General features: G+C 44.6%; 1 protein-coding gene across 1 annotated transcript in view; it reads left to right on the top strand.

Moving 5' to 3' along the window:
* Positions 1-17,497, top strand: part of T265_08390 (hypothetical protein) — a gene marked incomplete at both ends in the record, with an annotated part of 63,675 nt that extends 46,178 nt beyond the window's left edge. Inside the window, 11 exons of the mRNA XM_009174184.1 lie at positions 368-583; positions 2,777-3,086; positions 3,853-3,917; positions 4,095-4,256; positions 4,345-4,941; positions 6,447-6,752; positions 6,966-7,704; positions 9,438-9,602; positions 10,228-10,388; positions 15,957-16,214; positions 16,821-17,497. Coding sequence (XP_009172448.1) covers positions 368-583; positions 2,777-3,086; positions 3,853-3,917; positions 4,095-4,256; positions 4,345-4,941; positions 6,447-6,752; positions 6,966-7,704; positions 9,438-9,602; positions 10,228-10,388; positions 15,957-16,214; positions 16,821-16,994 — 3,153 coding nt within the window. The remainder of the gene's footprint in view (positions 1-367; positions 584-2,776; positions 3,087-3,852; positions 3,918-4,094; positions 4,257-4,344; positions 4,942-6,446; positions 6,753-6,965; positions 7,705-9,437; positions 9,603-10,227; positions 10,389-15,956; positions 16,215-16,820) is intronic.
* Between the last annotated feature and the right edge of the window lie 2,952 nt (positions 17,498-20,449).

Genomic DNA, 20,449 nt, shown 5'->3' with positions numbered 1-20,449 from the left:
CCTCGATCGCACCATTCGTCCTCAAATCGTTCCAAATCAGTTTCCAGAAATGCTAATGCAGGTACCACAGTCGTGTTTAAGTACACCTGACTCATGTCCGTTATTTTGTCATTTTGTTAGTATTTAGTTAGTGACAGCCGTCATTCTGCGGTCAAAACTGTCAGTATCAAAGTATGTAAAGGTCATTTGGTTGGTTTCGATCAACTAAATATGTTCACGTTTTCCATCAACTCCTGTTAATCCGTCGTTCATGGTTCCCAGGCTCATTTTCTTATTAGATCAATTACCTTCAAACCCGACCGTACTCTTTTCTAAAGCTGGCTATCTGACATTTCGCATCCTTTTCGCAAATTTCTTTAATCTTCAGACTCCAGCTACATCTAGTAAAATCGGTCCTAGTTCAGGCAGGCGCCGTGGTCGTCCACCACGCACAACAGTTGTATCTAGTGCACTTCGAGGACGTGGAAGGTCGCGCAAGGCCGAATCGGAACATTCGACTTTGTTATCCCCTGTCCGAAAGTACGAGGGAGTGTACAGTCGTTTTTTCCCTGCGAGACAACCTTCCGAGTCTGACAGTTCACCTGTAAGTTTCTCCATTTCCCCGTGCCTATTGGGTTTCGTAACAACAGTTACGTGGAGTGTAGCTGAGACATCTTGGGAGACCTCCCTCTACTCTAAATAACAATAACACCGGATGTCTGTGTGACACAAAATTTCTCTGGAATATAACACAGGGCGTAAAATCCGTTAAAACAGAACTGTCCTTCAAGTGGTTAGGATCTTACAATATGAATATTTGATACATGGCGTCTAATTACTGCAGTTCAGTGTTTAGTGGCTGATCCCCCCAAAATTTTTAAGGAGTAAATCATTCTAGAGGCCACTTTCAGGTAGTCCTTCTCTGCGAGGACAATCGGAACACTTTTGTCTGAAGTTGTTCCTTTGAAAAGGATGTTTTCAGCAGAGACTAGATAACTTTTTGGATGCCTCCAGAAGTTGAGACTGTACCAGAATAGAATCCATCCCAGAAGGTTTTGATCGGTGCTTTAAGGCGGCCAGTTAGAAGAAGCACGAACTCGTTCCATAGCATTCGGACTTTTAATACATGCCTTGTAACTACTGTGCGCTGAGTGACGCTGACAGCTTCGAAAAAGTTATCTGAAACATCATTACAAGGTCCGTGGGTCTAGTATTCACTAGTTCAACCTTGTCGATATTATGTTTGCCATTGCACTTCCAAGTACGCTACTCCGTCACCCTCTAAGCCCTCGGAAAGTAATGCTTTTAGGGCGATATACTCGTTTGCAAACTATTTTAGTACATTTTAACTTCCTATTTGCTTGTCCACCGGTTCTACTCCCTTGGTCCATTCTCATGCTAGTTTAGTGGTATGCGCTCTTTTCAGCATTGTACGAATGTCATAAATGTGTGTTTATTTGGGGTTTTCTCGAAAGCGGACTGTAACTGAGCTGTGTATTGTATTCTGGCCAAATCTTTTTCTTGTCCTACTATTGTATGTCTACGAACTGGTTCATTCAATGAAACATGTAGTTTATTGCCTGTTTTTTTTCACTTCGTGGCTGAATATCTCGGTTCAGTTTATATTTGCAACGACTGCTTTACCAATAGTACATCCTCTGAAACCAGCTACTTATGGCTTTTGGCGAAGTCACTAATTACTTAGCTTAGAGGACCTTCTTTAACGAAGGAAGTATTATTGACAAAAACTAGCGCATGTATTGGAATCATCTCTGCTGCAATTTAAGCGATACGGATAAGTGAACAATCGTGCTAGTCTCTGTACCACTTGAGTAGCTGGCAGCCACAACGGATTCACTGGTCAACAGCGATTCACAGTTGTGTACATTCACGGGACCGTTTACTTGTAGTTGGTGCAGTAGTCAAGCGATATAGTTATCGGCTTAGACTCTGCAACTTGGCATTTTCCGCTCACCTCCAAAGATAAACTACCTAATAAGAGTAATCTCCATGACCACATTGTCCTCAACAATCGGTGGTACTCATGCTGTTATTATTTTTCTACAGACCAGCTTCACTCCGCACTCCTTACACTTGCTCATGGGGGCGAGATGGCTCAGTGGTTAGAGTGCCAATTTACTGACCGGAAGGCCCGCAGTTCGGACCTGACCTCTTTCTCTCGACTTCACCTGTCTAGGCTTGGCAACCTGCCAGTATCCCAGACATCGTGCTTCCTTCGGATTGCATGGCAGCTAGGCCCCGAAAGGGTGCTACATTCGAAAGGCTGTTTGTGCAAATGCATATTGTTGCTGATTGACCTTGGCTTATCAGTGTATCATCGTGTGCGTTACCTTAAACACTCGAATCTATCTAGGCCAGGTGCCACTAGTCAGAACATAAGTCGGAAAGTTTTCCTCCTTACGTATTATCGAGCTGGAGTGGTACGTGTGTAGCTAAGTGGATATCTTCGCCCTCAGTAACCTTGCCAGTGCTTCTTTGAACTGGTCATAGAGTTTCTGGGAACGAGTTGGTTGTATCAATCTTTTCACAGCCTAGTCTGGTTTTGTTTCTCACTGTATTCTACTTATGATTATTTAGAGTTTTATTTTATTTGTTCTCATTTGTTCTCATTTTCTATGAATTTCGTAAGTATCCAGTAGTGATCAGACAACGATAAGCTCAACATATTTGTGTTTGGAATTAGACGCGGATGTACGCTTTCCGTAATCGTTGAACTTTTCCCACAGCAAATTCTTCCCCACTTGATTTTATTATTTCTGTTTGCCAACCATCCAAGGACCGTGGCACATCCACAGATGAAGGTAGTCAATTAGCCGAACCTTCGAGATACCCAATGTCCGCATCTCGTCCTGACAACTGGTCCACGCTCCGTGCATCTTTGCATTCACCGTGTGAACGCGATGCACAGTCTGGCTTTCCATTAAGCTATTCGCGACGGAAGCAGAGCCTCTCGGACCTTCGAGGACCCCGTGAAAGTCTCCCCGTAAACAATACAAATGCATTCTCAAAATCGCACATGGATCGGTTACATCCCGACAAGGATTACACACCTCTGGTTGATCGTCCCCACGGAACTGTGACTGTGGGTATCTGATTTTTTGTCTTCAAACCTTCAAGACCTTTATTTCCACTCCCGGAGCTCAGTCATTTTTTCAAATATTTCTCAGTTACTTTTATTGCTACTACTGACAATTCCTGTGTGTGACGGTTTCCATACACAATGGCATCCGGCTAGAACGACCACTCTGTTTCTATTCGTTTTCTTGGTCGACGAAATAATGGGATGAACTCTGTAAGATTTTCAAAACCCTGCTGTTCGAATAGCTGTTGCCGAAAACCTTGTTGACCTTGAATATAGCGATGACATCGTTCTTATCTTCGAAGGTGAGCAAAAGGCCCAGGTTGCTGATCAAGTATATTAACGGTATTTTCCTCCGCTTAGCTTTCGGTCTGAACCTCCCAAGCTACCGTTCCCCTCAAAAAACAACCACTAAAGATGCGCACCTTATATCAACGCTCAAATCTCAGGTACAGCGCGTCGTATAGAAAGTATATGGCGCAACAGCATTCTGAAATTCCTGGCGCCTTCTGGTCGCGGGACTGGCAGCTGAGATTCGGCGAATAATAGGTCGTGATAGGTGGAAAACACTTCAACAGAAAACTTAGCAGGATTCTCGAGGAAGGGACGTAGATATATGCCACTGATCAGCGCAAGCACGGAAATTATGAATTCAGTTATTTTCTAAAGGCAGTTTGGCTCGTAAGCAAGCCCTATCAACCAGTCAAAGTTTTGTCCGGCCGCATACAGAGCCAAAGATCCGTCAGTAATAACGGTTGAGTGTTGACCTAAAGGTGTCCGCCGTGTCGAGATTCGTTATTTCCGATCAGTCGTTGATACAATTACATCTGCTGCATTGGTACGTAGCATTCGTTCTCACTTGTCCCAGTTTGAGGTGTACGAAACTGTGACAGGCATGTTGGTATAGTTCGCCTTTGTTGGGCGTTCATGCCAGAAACACCCTTCAGTTGTATACAGACCACTCTGTTCATAGCGAGTCTACATCTTCCTTACCGAGTCCTGTCTCTTTTAACAGAAGCCCGACCACGAACGGCATGGCCAACCAAGAGATTCTCTAAAGCATTTGAAAAATTCTTTGCTGTCACCCATGGACCACTGGAAGGACACAATGCGATTCTCTCGACACGACGGCGATGAAACGGATAGCGCGTCAAACGACTCAATTGAAGTTGTTGATGTAAGCAGTTTTGGTGTTGATTTTGAAACTTCTCTTGTTCAATTTGCTCGCTGCTGAGTATTCAGTGCACCTATTTCTGCTGCTTCAGACCGTTCGGAAACCATATTCCTGGCCAGAAGTGCTTTTACTGGAGCACAATTACTTTCATCTGCCACCTGTCGGAAGTACCATAAAGTACCGTTCACGGATATCGTTGAAGATTGTCCCCGACTCTGTGCAGTCGGTCACTAAGAGCGATGATTCTGAACGTTCGCGATCCTCGTTGGTGGATCGTAGCCGTAAGCGTCCATTGCAGTCGAACGATCATTCAAATCGTATGACTGCAGATGCTGATGAAATGGACTCTGACTCCACCTGGTTCCGAAACAAAAAGCAAGCTTTGATGTCCCCCGTGAATCACCAAAATATGGACTTGGAGTCGGCGCAGTTCCTTCCCGAGGATGAGCACATTCCTAAACAACAGTACTTCAAGCCTGATCGAGAGATAACTCGGTACATGGAACCAAAAGTTCGGATTCGTGGCAACCGTGAGTTGGCCAGCTTGTTCACTCCGGTCGTGAAAGCCGATCTGGAACGTGAAAATCTGGCAACTCCGTCAAAAAGGCCAACAAACTTGCTATCTTCTGACGAGGTTAAACCTGAAACTCCAACCTTCAGTCCCCGTTCCCCAGAGGAGGAAGAATATGTGAGCTCCGCGTATCTTCCTGTTCTACTTGTAATCATTTTCTCTCGTATAATTTTGTCCGTTCATCATTTATATCCGAGGACAATATGCTGAGTTACCACCACCTGTTGAAGACCAGCATTAGGCCCCGTTTGGCCCCCATTTTCTACTCAACTTACTCATAGTTGAGTGACAGTCAGGCATCGGTAGTCAACATTGGCTATGAATATGATAGGGACATGGACCTATATGTAAGACACTTGTGCGGTCAATATACCACACAGCAACATGATAACGTTTTCCCGACCATCATGTATTACGGACTAACCGTTTTTTGCCATACTCAACCGAACGTTATAATTTTCATCATAAACCCTAAGCAGCTCGAATTTGTTTAGCTCGGCAATTCAGCCAGGATAAACAAATCCACAGTCTGCAGGGGTTACCCTGTTCCAATTATCCGAATAACTACAGAATTCGACTCTGTAGGAGTCACTTTACTCCAGTCATAATTAATCCTTCAGACAGTGTGGGCGATTGCAGTGAGGTGCTCCCATCCGGTATTGTAATTGCTTGCCCGTATATGCACGTCTTCTTGTTCCGGAACTCACCTATAGCGCTAGCACTCATAAAAACGACTTCTGTTTCCGTGATATGTTTGCACATCTTATCCTGCAATTTCAACGGCATTTAGTGAAATGCCCTTACCAGCATTAGTTTCTGTGCGGGTGGACTTTTCTAACCGGATTCCGTGTCTAATACGTGCAATTTTGTGAAGATTACTATGCCTAAAAACTTGTGTATCTTCAGATGCACTTAGTCTCTCGTTGATTCCGTTGACATGGGAGCGAATGTAACAAGATCTCTCTTCAATGAGAGGTCTTGCTTCCCGTGTATTTACCCACTGATTGACTCAGATATCACCTCCAATTGGTAGCCTTCTATTCTGCCTGCCGGAACCATCAGCGCACGAGACCTTGACAACCATAACGATTGTGTAACGTGTGCTTGGTTTTTACAGCTGATCATGATGTGCGACACAGGGCATCTTTCCAGTCCATCTAAACTGATAGAAAGCATAGTCCAGAGTGCGGGGGACCTTCACGTAAACAGATTTTTTTGGTGCCGTGATTTTCGTCGCTTATTCTCAAGTACTCCTTTGTGTGTCTATCTGGAATGCAAATCAGTCCTACTGTGTTGATTGAAATGTGAACCAAAGCAAATTTGTATTGCGTGGGACGGAAACATGTACAATTTAAATATTGTCCAGTCCAGGAAGGCTTTAGATAAACAGCGAGACAGTATTCCTGATGGCAAAAGCTTTCAAGAAAGCACTTTCACCTTATAGCGAACATCTCCAGAAGCAGTTGACTGCATCATAAATTCATGGCCTTTCAGGTTTTTGCCTGATAAAGGGCAATTTCCGAGCTCAATTATCTGACTTCTCGACACTCCCCCCCCCCACATTTTCACTTCAATCTGTGTTATACGTCCTCATTTGATGTCTTTCCACCACATTTCTTCAGATTTTGCGTTCCATACTTCTCCGTGGTGCGGACCCGGAAGATATCATGTTCTTCCAGATGGTGTGTGAACACTCGCTCAACTGCTCACCCAGTTCTTGGTGTACTTGGTGTAAAACTCCCAAATACTCTGCGTACCTACAAGGATCGCAAAAGCTGACGCCTTCGTTGGGCAATTTCCGTTGGGTCGACCACCCTCCCACACTTATCCCTGATCCCTTCGAAATCCCAACTTATCTTTCCCATAATGGTCTCCTTATTCGTTTCCCGGAGGAACCTAGTTGCGACAGTGCCAGAACTTCTGGCAGGGTAGGTGGGCTCAAACGATTAAAAGAGTCACCCACCAAATCGTCCAGATGTATGCGACTGGCATCCTTCAGCTCTTCGCATCCTGACAGTGTCGTGAGGAATGTAACTCGTGATCTGTTCGGCTCGGATAGCAGCTCATCAACCGACCTGTCTGATCGTTCTTCTGGTCTGTTATACGTCCTCATTTGATGTCTTTCCACCACATTTCTTCAGATTTTGCGTTCCATACTTCTCCGTGGTGCGGACCCGGAAGATATCATGTTCTTCCAGATGGTGTGTGAACACTCGCTCAACTGCTCACCCAGTTCTTGGTGTACTTGGTGTAAAACTCCCAAATACTCTGCGTACCTACAAGGATCGCAAAAGCTGACGCCTTCGTTGGGCAATTTCCGTTGGGTCGACCACCCTCCCACACTTATCCCTGATCCCTTCGAAATCCCAACTTATCTTTCCCATAATGGTCTCCTTATTCGTTTCCCGGAGGAACCTAGTTGCGACAGTGCCAGAACTTCTGGCAGGGTAGGTGGGCTCAAACGATTAAAAGAGTCACCCACCAAATCGTCCAGATGTATGCGACTGGCATCCTTCAGCTCTTCGCATCCTGACAGTGTCGTGAGGAATGTAACTCGTGATCTGTTCGGCTCGGATAGCAGCTCATCAACCGACCTGTCTGATCGTTCTTCTGGTCCGAAAACGGAGCCCCCTGCTACTCAGTCAGCTAACAGCGCGCCCTTAGCCACCTCAATCAAAGTGAATAATATCCAAGACAAGAAACTCGTTCGCGTAGATCCCGTTCCACCACAAAGTTGGCTTAAGTTCGACCGCCTTCTCTTTGCTGTCGCTGCATTCACCTCATCTCTAAGATTTTCCGGGCTACCATCGGATGTCCAGTTAGATAATATCGACATTCACTTGGGCCCAGCAGCATCCTTGCCACCGATCCATTCTTCCGGTATGTACTATTTTGCCAGTTTTGTCTTATTTCATCTCTTACAGCTGGGCTCAGGCGCCGAGGTGAACGAACGGAATGCGGCATGTATATAATTTCTAAGTGTTTTGTTGCTAGAATGATTAGTGGTTGTTCTTTATACCTATGAGTCCTTGTCGTATTGTGACAGATGAAGTCGTTGAATAAATTTTCAGGGTCGCACAATCGCTAATTTGACACGAACACTGACAGCAAATCATCATATCCCTGAATCTCAAGGGACTTGCGCACCAGGCTACGAAACCGGCTGTCTTATATGAATGTGAAACTTTGCTTCTGCGACTTCAGTCGAAGAACGTGTGCAGCACGAAAATCTGTTATGGTTTAGTCATGTATTGCGCATGTCGAATCATCGTTTATTGAAAAGGATTTTGCGTTCCATTTCCGATTCAGAACGGCACAAGTGAAAGCGCGATCGACCTTTGACCTAGCAGAGGGCATGAAAGGGAATAAATAAATTCCAGATGCTACCAGGATGGGGTCCACGTGACCTTTTTTAGTCATATTTGCAGACGTTGCAAATATGGCTGCTAATCGATGCCAATGGCGTTCTCGCTGTCAGTTTTTGATGCTGTAGGCACTTCGCTCCCTTCTCTATAAACTTTTATTCTTCTGTTCACAATAAGGCCTTCAAATAAATTACGATTATACGACACTGAAGCGTCATTGCTGAACACGGATGTCGTGTTGTCGGTGATGTTGCGCACGTCACATTTGACTTTCTTTGGAATATCGTCAGCCCTGAGATCTCCTTTGTGAATTAAAATATCAACTCATATGAGCTTATGGTGGTGACCACTATCCTCGAATTCCCCTCCCTGTTACCGATGAACTGTTGCCAGTGTATTGTTGTCTGAGCCTGACACGCCGTTGGTAAACGTTTCCTCACCAGTGAAGGTGGCATCGTCAGGAAATAATGGTCTGTGGGAGTGCATCAACGTACCACTACACTGACGGTGTCATCTACATTGGTTAGTAGACGCTCGCAATAAAATTATGAAACTCAACTATGAACTGTCAATATTCTCTACCACAAGAGCTGCATAGAACAGATAATGAGTTCGTCGGTAATTTAACGAAAGTTGGAGTTGACGTGGGATACACAGTGACGTCTGAAGATTGAATAGATAATTGATTTTTGTACTCTGGAGGAAATCTTGACTTGAAACTTAATTTGATGCCTAACTGGTTCTTCCGCTAGATGTTAGTCTATGTTACAAAATACCACTGCTATCGATTTATCGAATGCGTTCTACTGTACAACCTGCTGAAGACCTTTGTTCAGGTTCCACGGCTTCCCTCACCTATCCTGTATTCACTCATTTAAGAGACTCTGTTCCTAGTCTCCCCTCGTGCTCGGACTTGATTGTCGTGTGTTTTCATTAACAATATGGTCTAATCCCTTCTTTCATTTGTATCGTTGAACAGTATAGTCATTAGGGTCTCTGAAAGAAAACCCAATTCCGCACTCATTTGAATTCTAATGTGACCTGTAAATGAACGCACAGAGAAGTTTCCCTTATCAATTCCATCTGGCTGAGTTCGAGTCATCTCATTGGTTCAGGTGTCAACTTACTGACCGTGGTTCGAACCCAAGCTCAGCCGTCGTGCACCACTGGGGTGGCATGGCAAATAGGCTCCAAAAGTGTGTTACAGCTGGACGGTTATTGTTTTATTTTGTGTTTTTCTGCCTTCAGGTTGCGCTCGCACTCAGGGGTTCTATTGGATGCCTACGGAAGAACGGTTTCGTAGGGCATGGTCTGTTGGACGCAGTCTGATCGCGGAAGATGGTCGCCGACGTCCAATTCCTTTAATGCCTGCCACGGTTGAAGCTCAGCTTGGTGTGAATGCAGTCATTCAAGGTGTGAATTTTTTCTCATTCGTCATGCATTATAGGCCTCAGCTGAAAGTTAATTATATTAGGGCCTTGATGAAAGTGCCGTGGTAGACATCTGAAACTATATACTGTTTCCATCGTGAATGTCTCATTGCTGATGATTTTCGTCTTTGATACTTTACCACATTAGAGTCCCATTTTGTTCTCATCAGGTTTTCATTAACCCAAAGCTTCATTGCGGTACGGCAGCGACTCTCTGGCCATGAAGACCGACGTTATTATCGTGACCTTTTTTCACGACCAGGTTCATAGACGAACGAAAGTGAAGTGGGACAATCCTACTGTAAAATGCATCTCGTCAAGAAAGCAGAGCAGACCGGAGCCAAAGGTGTGCTTTTCGTGCGCTGTTTCCTACAACCAAAAGAAATACTGTCTACTCACTAGAATAACCAGTATACTTATGGGTGATCATAATTAATTCAAGAAACAAGCTGCGCCCCCCGTGGATGTTGTATATGATGTTTCTCGAATTTAGGCCTAAGGTGATTTTGTTTGTAATTTCATGCTCTCACGTTTCATCAGGTTGTTTATGAGATGTCGCTCCGTATTACGTTCCTGACTCTGTACTCTTCTAAATGCCTTGCTTCCAGCCATCGGCGGTAGCATCGAAGACCGGCTGACGGAGCAGGCTTCGGAGGCAAAGAAGAAACAGTTGACGCAGTTCCGGGAGGCTCGTTCAGCCCAAAGGCGATTGCTCGCCCAGTTTCAAGATATTGAAACCGGTGATCTGTTGAAATTCAATCAACTCAAGGTAATCCTACGGTCGTTGCAATTAGTGCTTTGCGTCCGCATTTACCATTGGCTTTTGCATTCTATCAATGTTTGCCATGGTACCCATGGTTATTGGTATGAAAACGGTTCATCCTATTGTCGCTTTTTCACATCCCTGCACTCGGTAGTATTTACTGATGTAGTCCCCATTTAAGTTCCTACTGTTGTATTCTCAGTCGGTCGTTTGACTTAAGGTCCTTAGGCTAACTTGCTGTCTTCCCTAAAGTGCATTTGCTGAAAAGTGTTTCTCGCTCATACATTTATGTTAAAAATTCGGCTCCGTTCTTTAAATTCATCAGGTGACTGTTAATCTAATCACCAGACTTGGCAATTAGCTTGCAAACGTCTTATTACCAGTCAGGGGGCCATCATCAGCGCTCGGTTGTGTGGATACTCGCTCCTTATCTGCCTGCTTCTGGGTAATTTTCCGAGACTGTCTAATGGCTATTAATTTAACTGACACTGGCTCATGCGATTTCTGTTGCGCCTTTATTCTTCGCATCCGATCGGTTCGTTGAATAACTTCTTTTCGAGATTCTCTGCTTCCTGGATGATCAGAGCAAGTGTTATAATTCCAACTACGAATGTTGGATTGTAGAGTTGCGGGGACATTTTCTCCTGGACAGTTGCCATATGGGCAGAAGTGTGATCCATGGAGGTTGTACGCGAAGGCGAATTTCGCCAAGGACTTCAGACTGCCTTCGTCCCGGTCATTGCGCGAACATCCTCCGAGTCAAGTGTAATCGGGCTTTCCAGAAGACCGCGTGAACAGGTTACCTCTCAATTTGCCATGCTGCGAAAGGGACGAGATGGTCGTCCGCATCCGAGATCTTCACTTGGAATCAGAGGATGAACCCAGTGGTGGAGTGCCTGTACATGAACACCCTTCTGACGAAGCTGAGGTATCCAGGATGCCGAGAGCTTTTGAAGAGCCGTATGTTCTTCAGTGAGCCACCTCTTATCTTATCCGCATGCTGAATGAGGGGTGCTTTGTGTGCTTCTTTTGTTCGTTGAAAGTGCTGGCGCGGAACCGTGAACATCATCATTAGAGATGCTTTGATGCCATGGACTGAAGGGTCACATCTGCGGCGTACAATAGGATGGGTAAACGAAACCATGCCACTCCTGGCGTCTTCCTTCTCACCCTCACGCATTCTTAGCTCTTCTACCTCTTACCTTAGTGTGCTGAGTTTGACCGCTTTGTTCGCCCCGCATCATGCTCCGTCTTCCGTAACAACCCTAAACACCTGGAATTCAGTATTCGAACCGATCGATGACGTTCTGCTTAGCTGCCTTTGATGTTCGTCAACCGAAGCAAGCAGGACGACGAACTGCTCTTGCCCCCTTGCGTTAAAGTTTGCTGTCTCTCAGACACTAGGATCCAGAATGCCAGTGCTGTAATTGAATTTGACTGTCCCGTACCCCTCTCCGCTTCCACTGACGTTCGACGCTGAATTTGCTAGGATGGGTGCTGTGTTGAGTCGATGCGTAGTAGTGTCTCTACTCGACTAGATACCCTGGTTCATCTGCGAAAGAACCCATCCTTCTTTGTTTGTTGTATCTGCTTGTGCCGAACTGGCCGTAGCTGTGAATTCGCCAATAACAGTTTACCTTAGGCTTCAGATGTTCTACAACGGATTAAAGGCTCATGGATTGTTGTTGTTGGGCGAGATAGTCTCCCAAGTAAGCAGACTTAGTGATGTTGAAGCTCAGTTGCGTAACCCCGTAGATCGACGCGATACGTACGGACAACCAGGTGCGTTTACTGCAGATATATGCTGATCACATTCTATTGCTTTCCGATACCAGTTTCCGGAATAGAGAAAATCTTTTGACCACATGGTATCTACCAATGAAATAGCCCCGGATCCAAATAGATCACATGTCCATCAGTTATCAATGGCAAGGATCGACCAATGCCTACAGCTCCTTCTGTAATATCTAACTGGACTTTGACCATCCAGTTATCAATTGCTGCTTCCTATTGCTCTGTGAAGATCAGGACTCCGCTAGAGACCAGGCGACAGATTCCCTTAGGCGACGTCAGGTAAAACCGAGCGACGGGCGGTCTGGGATGGATCCAACAAGCCGGAGGAGTGTAATAGTGCCGAATATGTCTGCGAATCGTTCCACTTGATGAGTTCAGCTGGTCTCCAGAAACCTTTCTCAGTGGTACCTTCAAGCGCCACGTTCGGGCAGTTGGACAGAATATGTCGAATTACAGCTTTTTACTGCTATATGAGCTGACGGTCCGTTGTAGAAATCCACCTCAAACTCAAAGGAGTTTGTATACTTACTCAAGAGCCCACGATCACCTAATGCCGACAACTTTTCACGGACGATGGAAAATTCCTGCCACTGCTCAGATAACTTGTATACGTGCACATAAGAGTAGGAGTCCGTCTCAGACAATTGAGGTCAGTTAATACTAATGCCTTTCCTCAAAAGGGTCGCGCGCAGGGAATAGAACAACCACAGAAGTTTCAGTTTGACTCCTGTTTCAACTGATTTATTGATTCGTTATATTCATTTGATAGTCCAACTCCTGACCATAAGTATCAGGAGGGACTCAGAACGACCGAGCCTGCATCAGCTGCACCTTTGCACTCCGTGAGCGCCACCAACAGACCACTAACAATCTTCATGCTCCTTGACTTCAAGGGTATATTTGCTTATGGCAATTGTTTAGTTCTAATTACACCTGTTCAACAGGAGATACCCCAGGAGTTTGTGAACATTATCTCCATATTCTTTATACCCCTCTATATTCATATGGACGTACAAGAGTGTCTGGTGAGCTCTCCAAAATTTCCTTCACAAAAGGTGATTTTCGGCAAGACCGTCCGTTATCTCCATCTTCGTTCAACCTCATCGATCAATTAATGAGTTGATTACTGGTTTGTCCTCAAAACCGTGGTGTTCAAATTGTCGCTAGTGAGGACCTTGTCCAACCGGAGCATACAAACCTCACCATAACCTTTGAAAGCAAATGAAGCGCAAGCATGATTGTATAATCTTTTCATCATTATGCCACTGTTTGGTATACGCCTTGCGCCTAGACGTGTTATGTTACGCTTCAGAATATGCGATCTCTGAACATGTCATTTGCAACTCAAGTAGAAGCACTAGGGGGTACGAAGGGTTGCACATACCGCGGTAATTTTGTTGACCCTGACGCTGTATCTGATGGGGTTGGCGCACGAATCTGGAAGGCCCGAATCATGTTTTTCAATGTGCATCTCTGGTGGCGTGAAAAGGATATATCATTTGATTTCAATGGCCACATGTACCAGGCTACAGTAAGGGATGCTTTGTATGATTTTGAGAATTGACTGCTGCGTGCAGGTTTTCGGCAACTGATTTCTAAGAACGTTGGTATTTGATAGCGTCGATGGTTTCGCAGCGAGGCGATTTGGCCATGTCCTATGCGTACCGAGTTCCCGTCTACAGAGAGACTAATACTGTTCTCCTTTCCTCCTTCACAATGGTGCAGGCTGCGAGGTGGACAGCTTTTGAATCGACAGAAGGGTATGAAAGAGACTGGGTCCAGGATTGGGCATCCGTGATTCTCTTTGGGCTTGCGGGATTCACAGAAATGTATTACTGCTAACAGATATCAGTGACGTTCAGTTTTTTCCATACTGTCCGGTTGATAGTCTGAAGGCCATTAGGAATCCTTGGAATAGGCTACAACATTTTCCCTCCCCATATACTCTTTTCAGCACTGTTTTTTGCTGTTGCGGATGGGGCTCATGATTGACTGTGAACAGCACGAAACTTAGAAGAGGATCACTGCACCTTACTGTGACTGGATAGGGGAGGGTAATTCGCAGTCTTACGAAAAAATGGACCACTTGGAGCCATTTAGTTTGCTGACAGATATCCTACGCAAGCTCACAAGCACTCTTGAGAAGCCGAATCTTGAAAACCAAGCAGAATTCTGTGGGTGAATTAATTGCGACAACTTCTCGAAAGCTGCCACATATGCAAGGCAAACTGATGGTCGCTCACGCTGCTTTTGGCGCCCTCCTCAACGCTGTTCCTAACATTTGCCTCACGCTTCTCCAACATTTGTACCCCAATAACTGTAAGCTCCATGAATCCGTCGACAAATGTGGTTCTCGTCAGTGCGTTCTCTGTCAAATCTGTTTTTACTCAATAGGATTACCTGTCAAATAAACCTTCGCTGTGTCCACCTCCGGCATGGAATGCCTCTCCTGAAACGGGCTTGAAAACCTGAAGTAAACAATAGATATTGTACTACTTGGCTCACATTCCATCCGGATGCAAAATACGAAATATTTTAAATGGCTTTATTGTGCAATTTACTTTCAAAGTGAAAAATGGTATCACAAGGCTGGGTGAGTAAATCAGCTGAACACCAGAACTACTAATGGAGATATTTATCCGCCATGTCGGAGGCAGCATTGCCAACAGGTGGACCATAGGGTCGCCAAAGCCCGCTTTGCTTTTCAACTTGGGCATCTCTATTATTGAGGGGATGTTAGTCTGTCGGTGAAGTACAGTCTACAGTTTGACGGTGCCTCTAGTGTTGTTTTCCGGGCGCGAAGGTTGATCACTCCTACCTTGAAGTAAAAGACTGCTTGTTTTTGACCGTCACTATTCTTGAAGCAACCGATGGAATGTTGGATTAGCAACAAGCCTTTTTTGGCAATAAATCAACTGCTGGTCCAGTCGACCACTTGGTTCGGCTCTATCGACTACTCTGGCCCGGTCATCTACCAGCTGGTCTGTTGACGTGCTGTTTGCTGGTGCAGACCCCAACTCGAAGGAATGGAAAGATAGGTCGTGCATCCCGGAGGGAAACATGGAAAACATGCCAATGGGTCTTAGTTGCATGTTGTCCGCGACAAATGGAACAACCAGCACACCAAAATTGCCTACTGACAAGACGACGTCAGACGGTTACACTGTTGTGTCTCTTCTCTCACCCTGATTTACCAACTGCTGTCGTGTTTGCACCCGCAACCACTTTACACACAAATTGGACTTTCAGATGGTGCCGCTAGATACTCACTTTTGTCAGTACTAAACAACAGTTCCTCAGAATCACGAATATCAGCAGGATACGCACCACACTGCAGCATTTGGAGAATCCAACGGTCAGTCCGACAGGTTTGCCATTTTATCATATGTAGTGAAAAAGCATATAATTCCCTCCTAAAGTATGCGACTTCACTTATTAATTTGATTATATTATGAGGAATCAGAACAATCTAGCGAGGTATTGTACATGCAGCGATTGGAGATGTTTACAGCGCAGCTACCTCCCTCTATTGTCATTTTCGTGAACTGTTGGAAAGGTGATCTTGAGGAACAGCATTTGTGCAGATTTCTCGGGAGAAACCTCTGAACTTCTTCACACGTGTGGATTTTGAGGTAAGGTGTAGTAAGTGTGAGAGAAGATGGAGGAAAAGCCATCAATAGATTGCCAAGATCACCACTATTCCTGAGAATGATTTGTACTCATTTTTCTGTACCATTTCTTCAAAGTTTTGTTTTACGTGTTCAATTTTCTTTTTCACAGTTCAGGAAAAAACAGCTTATTTTTGCGAAATCGCCCATTCATGCCTGGGGTCTGATCGCTCTAGAGCCAATCGCCGCCGAGGAAATGGTTATTGAATATGTGGGACAGGTGGTGCGCAAAAGTGTGGCCGAATTGCGTGAACGACAATACGAGGCCAAAGGAATTGGTGGCTCGTACTTATTTCGCATCGATGATGACTTCGTTATCGATGCAACAATGTGCGGTAACAACGGAAGGTTTATAAACCACAGTTGTCAGGTAGGTCGAATTTTCTTTGGATCCTATTTGAATGAACCCTCGGTTTTACCTCTTGACCTGACATCATTGTGATTCAGTTCTGACAGTGCAAGACCTGATTCAACTCTGAGCTCTTTGGAGTAAGTAATGAAAAACACCTGTCCTCCTATTCCAGTTCCATCCGGGGTTAACTCGAACCAGCGGTCACAACCACAAGTCTGTTAGTTCTAAGTGGTACTGGAAGCCTCACGCCTTGTGAAGCTTGTTGGTTGTTCCACTTGTTTTTTCCTACGAATAGCGCGAGGTGCTTCCGAAAAATGCAATACCATCGATACCAGCAAGTCACCCGTATCCCAGAAATAACTATGGAGTCATAAACTTCACAATCCTACTGAGCATGCACAGCAGGACATTCGGCGACTTTGATCCTATTTGAACCCTTTCTCAATCTATCCATTCACTGATGGCTCATTCGTTGCGTTTCAATGTTTCTGGTCATTATACTAATACCCGGTGGATGTAAGGTCACCAGATTAACCGTCTCTCTGTAAAAACCAGTTCGTCAATCTTGTTTTCACTTCCAAAAACGCGAGTAGCGACTAACCTGCGCCTTTGTATTTGTTTTAGCCAAATTGCTATGCAAAGATAATCACAGTGGAGGGTAAGAAAAAGATCGTCATCTACTCCAAACGCGATATCAATGTCATGGAAGAGATCACCTACGACTACAAGTTTCCATATGAAGAAGAAAAGATTCCTTGCCAGTGTGGCGCTTCTACTTGTCGTGGTACACTGAATTAATCGCTGAATTATCCTGCATTGGTCCTCCCAACAATCCTTGAGTGCTTTTCGATCGCACTTACACACTCCCTATGTGCGTATGAACCACTCCTGTACATTGCTCCTTCTCGGCCACTTAATTACCATTTCCAACACTTGAGCCTGACCTCAAGAAAAATATGCTTGTACAGGTCTCTTTCTACCTTCTATCTCACCGTGCGTTTTCGCGGTCAGTCAGTCAGATTTCCGTAGAACTCTTCAGGTTTTTCGCCAACTAAATGTGACCCAACCCCAAAGGCAGCCTGCTGTGCGTTAGCACGTCACTAACTGTTGTTGGCCGGCTGTGTTTCTCTCTTGCCTGGGTGTGGGTTGCTGAAAACGGTACTGCCGTACCGAACCCTTGTACGATTTGTGCTTCCTCTGGTATGTTATCCCACTGTTTTCAAACTCGACACTCCGAGGCGATCAAATGTGATTTTCCCGTTTTTTAAACCGAGTCAATAAACGTATTTTGTCCACTTGCCATGTGCTGGTTTTCAAATTCTTCTTGAGACAGGTGAACAACAAATGGGGAATTGAAGTGCAACAAAACGGTTACACTAACCAAAATATAATGACGATTGTATGTGGATTTTTCCTAGAAAGCTCAGTTTCTAGCATTTCGGATGACAGATCAGAATCTTTTCGAAAAGTTCGACAGACAGTCATTAGGTACGTTTTCTTTTTTTCCACTTTTGATATGTCTGCTGCTCGATCGATTTTAAACGTTTTTTTTTCATTGACTGAGTACAGACCAGGGTCCTTGGTTTTTGGTTTTCGTTGACCTAATACCAAATGGGTTGGTCAACCGAGGCCTGGACACCTGACACTTTAGGTACATTGAAGGTACCGTGACTTGTGCTCGGTGCTAGGTGGTATGTCTATTGTGTGGTGTAACTGTCAGTACTGACCACACCATTAACTACTGGTGGTGCGGTTTGGGGTCCAGTAACCGAACGAACCAGAGGTCAGTCAGTCACTTGACCACTGTCCACATCCTCGTCGCAGCTGTTCGATGGGTAGTGCTGTCTCAAACAAATTTTATGTTGCTGTGTCTCTTAGGTGATCTTTCAGTAAGTTGTAATCTCACTGGATATTTTTCTTGCTACTTCGGCATCATATTCCAAATGAAACATGAAGTTCGTTTTGTGCAACTTATTCAGTCGAAAAATTCATCTGGGACTCTGTCGGGTCCCGTGTCAGCACCTAGCCAATTCGCAAGTGAGCACGCAGGGTCGCAACCAATCATATTCTCATTTGCTTGCAAATATATCAAACATCCAACATTAGTTTGAAGGGTACGAAAGACCCGAATAGGAATAACACAAGCAGTCTACGAATTGCGAGCAGCTTTTATTGGTTTGAGAAAAGTTAGCAACCGTTTGTAAGTCATCAGACTAGAAAGGATAAATTCTATGGTTCAATCAATCGGAAGACGCCTGGAACCCACTGAGAAGTTGCCCTTTTATGAAAGTTTGAAAAGTAATCGTTAGATCTACTGATGAGCAACGTTTCACTTAGGACGAAAGCTTTACCAGTCGAACTTAATGCAGATCTAGGTGCAAGAAGCGAAACCTTTTGCCTCCACCGGGTGAATTGATCTCAAACGACACCACACTATCACTCCGGTCTAAGTAATCAATTGGTTGCTTATTTAGTGTGAGACGAGGCCATTACCGTTATTATTTTTGTGTGCTATTGTCCCGAAAATCTTCAATTGTTTAATACAGAGTAAACATACTGATGATGTAGTGATTGGATATAGGTGTGGCAGGAGCTTACGTGCATCTGCAGACCGGCCTTACTCTTCTCTTGATATGGTCTCAGAAATGTTCGCTTCTACTCAGTGTTCCGAGGGCTTAGTACCTAGGGTTTCCGCTCATCCAGCCCAGACAATTTTACAACAGTTCCATTAGTTTTTCAAATCGCACTCCCAGTAAATTTGACCTTCCCTGGTTCCAATTTCAGATAAACCTGAATGGTCCCTGCCGTGAGCCCGATAAAAAGCCTCAGTTATCTCCCGGAAAATTTTGGTTTATTGAAAAACTGTTTTGTACAAGCAGTATTGCTGGACGTCCTTCCGACGTCTGCATCCGTTCGAATTCGCCTGACTGTGATTAGTCCAGCTCCTAACAGGTTCTTTAGTCGCTTCTGGTTTGATATTACATTCGACCACGGATTTGCTGTTCCGTCTTGGCCCCCAGGTCGCTCGTAAAAGACTGATGTCTTCTAGCTCGGTCACTGATGAATATCCTTACCAAATTTGTATCCAGAATACGAAGTAGTTCTTGTTACGAATTTTATCCAAGGATTTTGTCATAGACAAAAAGGACCACAATGTGCACCACCGAAGTGCACCAAAAGACAGAATGAATCACACTACTTGTAAGTAAATGATTAAGTCTTCGAAATTAACATTGCTTTTTCTGTTATCTGGGATGAAGTTTTTCTGACACTTGGGTTCAGCAAGAGAATTACTCACAAGAAATGGATAGAAAAGACGGGCCAATATTGTTACGTGATCCGTCTAGAAGAGGAATAGATCACACGGAACACAAATAGTCTACAAATTTTGAAGTTGTCAAACCAGCAGAAATAGTTTTCTGGCCAAACACGGGAATCGCGGAGGATATTTCAAACTTCACAATGTGTATTGCTTGTTGATCCCGAATAGCTCCGCTCCTAAGCTTATGTCCATCACCGGTGTACATCTTCACTTAACTCAAATATACGTAATGCAGTACATAGATGACTACGTCTAATACTTTATGATGGCGAGTGAATATCAGGGGCCGAAGTTCCCGATTTCACTCAAAGCAGAAGTTTTCAGAGGAGCCTGATAAGTAAATGAAACTTAAAAATGTGCTTAAAACTGTGCGTCAACTGGAACCATTGTACCACCTGTGTACGATTTGCAACTGATACTCAGATTAATTGTCAGCCGCTGACGGCGAACATTACATCTAGGTTCGCTTCCCCAAAATCTTAGGTTGACAAAAAACCACTAAAATAGTTTTAATCGTTTGTAATCCGCTAGCAACCTCATGTCTCTTAAAAAGGATCGGAAGAAGGTTAAACTCCGCCATAACCATTGCAGCAACAGCGGTTAAGAAGGTGCACCAAAGAATGAATCGTAGGCAAAGTAGTTAACGTGGGCCTGTTTGAACCGGACGGTCCTAGTACAACCGAAGCATTGCCGGAGTCTGGTTGGAATACCGGATCAGTAATGCTGAAGTAGGTTAAATGGTTTTCGGAAGAACTAGCTCACCCGCTATGGGTGAGTGGATCACACTCCATAGGTCGCGCTGGCTTGATCACGCGCTCCGTATGCCAGTCGACCGAATTGCTCGAAGAGACCTGTCCCCACATGTGAAGAATGGAAACAAGACAGGAGGAGTCAAGTAATAACTTAGCAATGAAGTATAAAAGCTATTACT

Source organism: Opisthorchis viverrini (assembly GCF_000715545.1).
Source record: "Opisthorchis viverrini unplaced genomic scaffold opera_v5_216, whole genome shotgun sequence".
Classification (NCBI taxonomy): domain Eukaryota; kingdom Metazoa; phylum Platyhelminthes; class Trematoda; order Opisthorchiida; family Opisthorchiidae; genus Opisthorchis; species Opisthorchis viverrini.
Note: the sequence above shows the minus strand (reverse complement) of the source record. Positions and strands in the feature narration are given on the sequence as shown.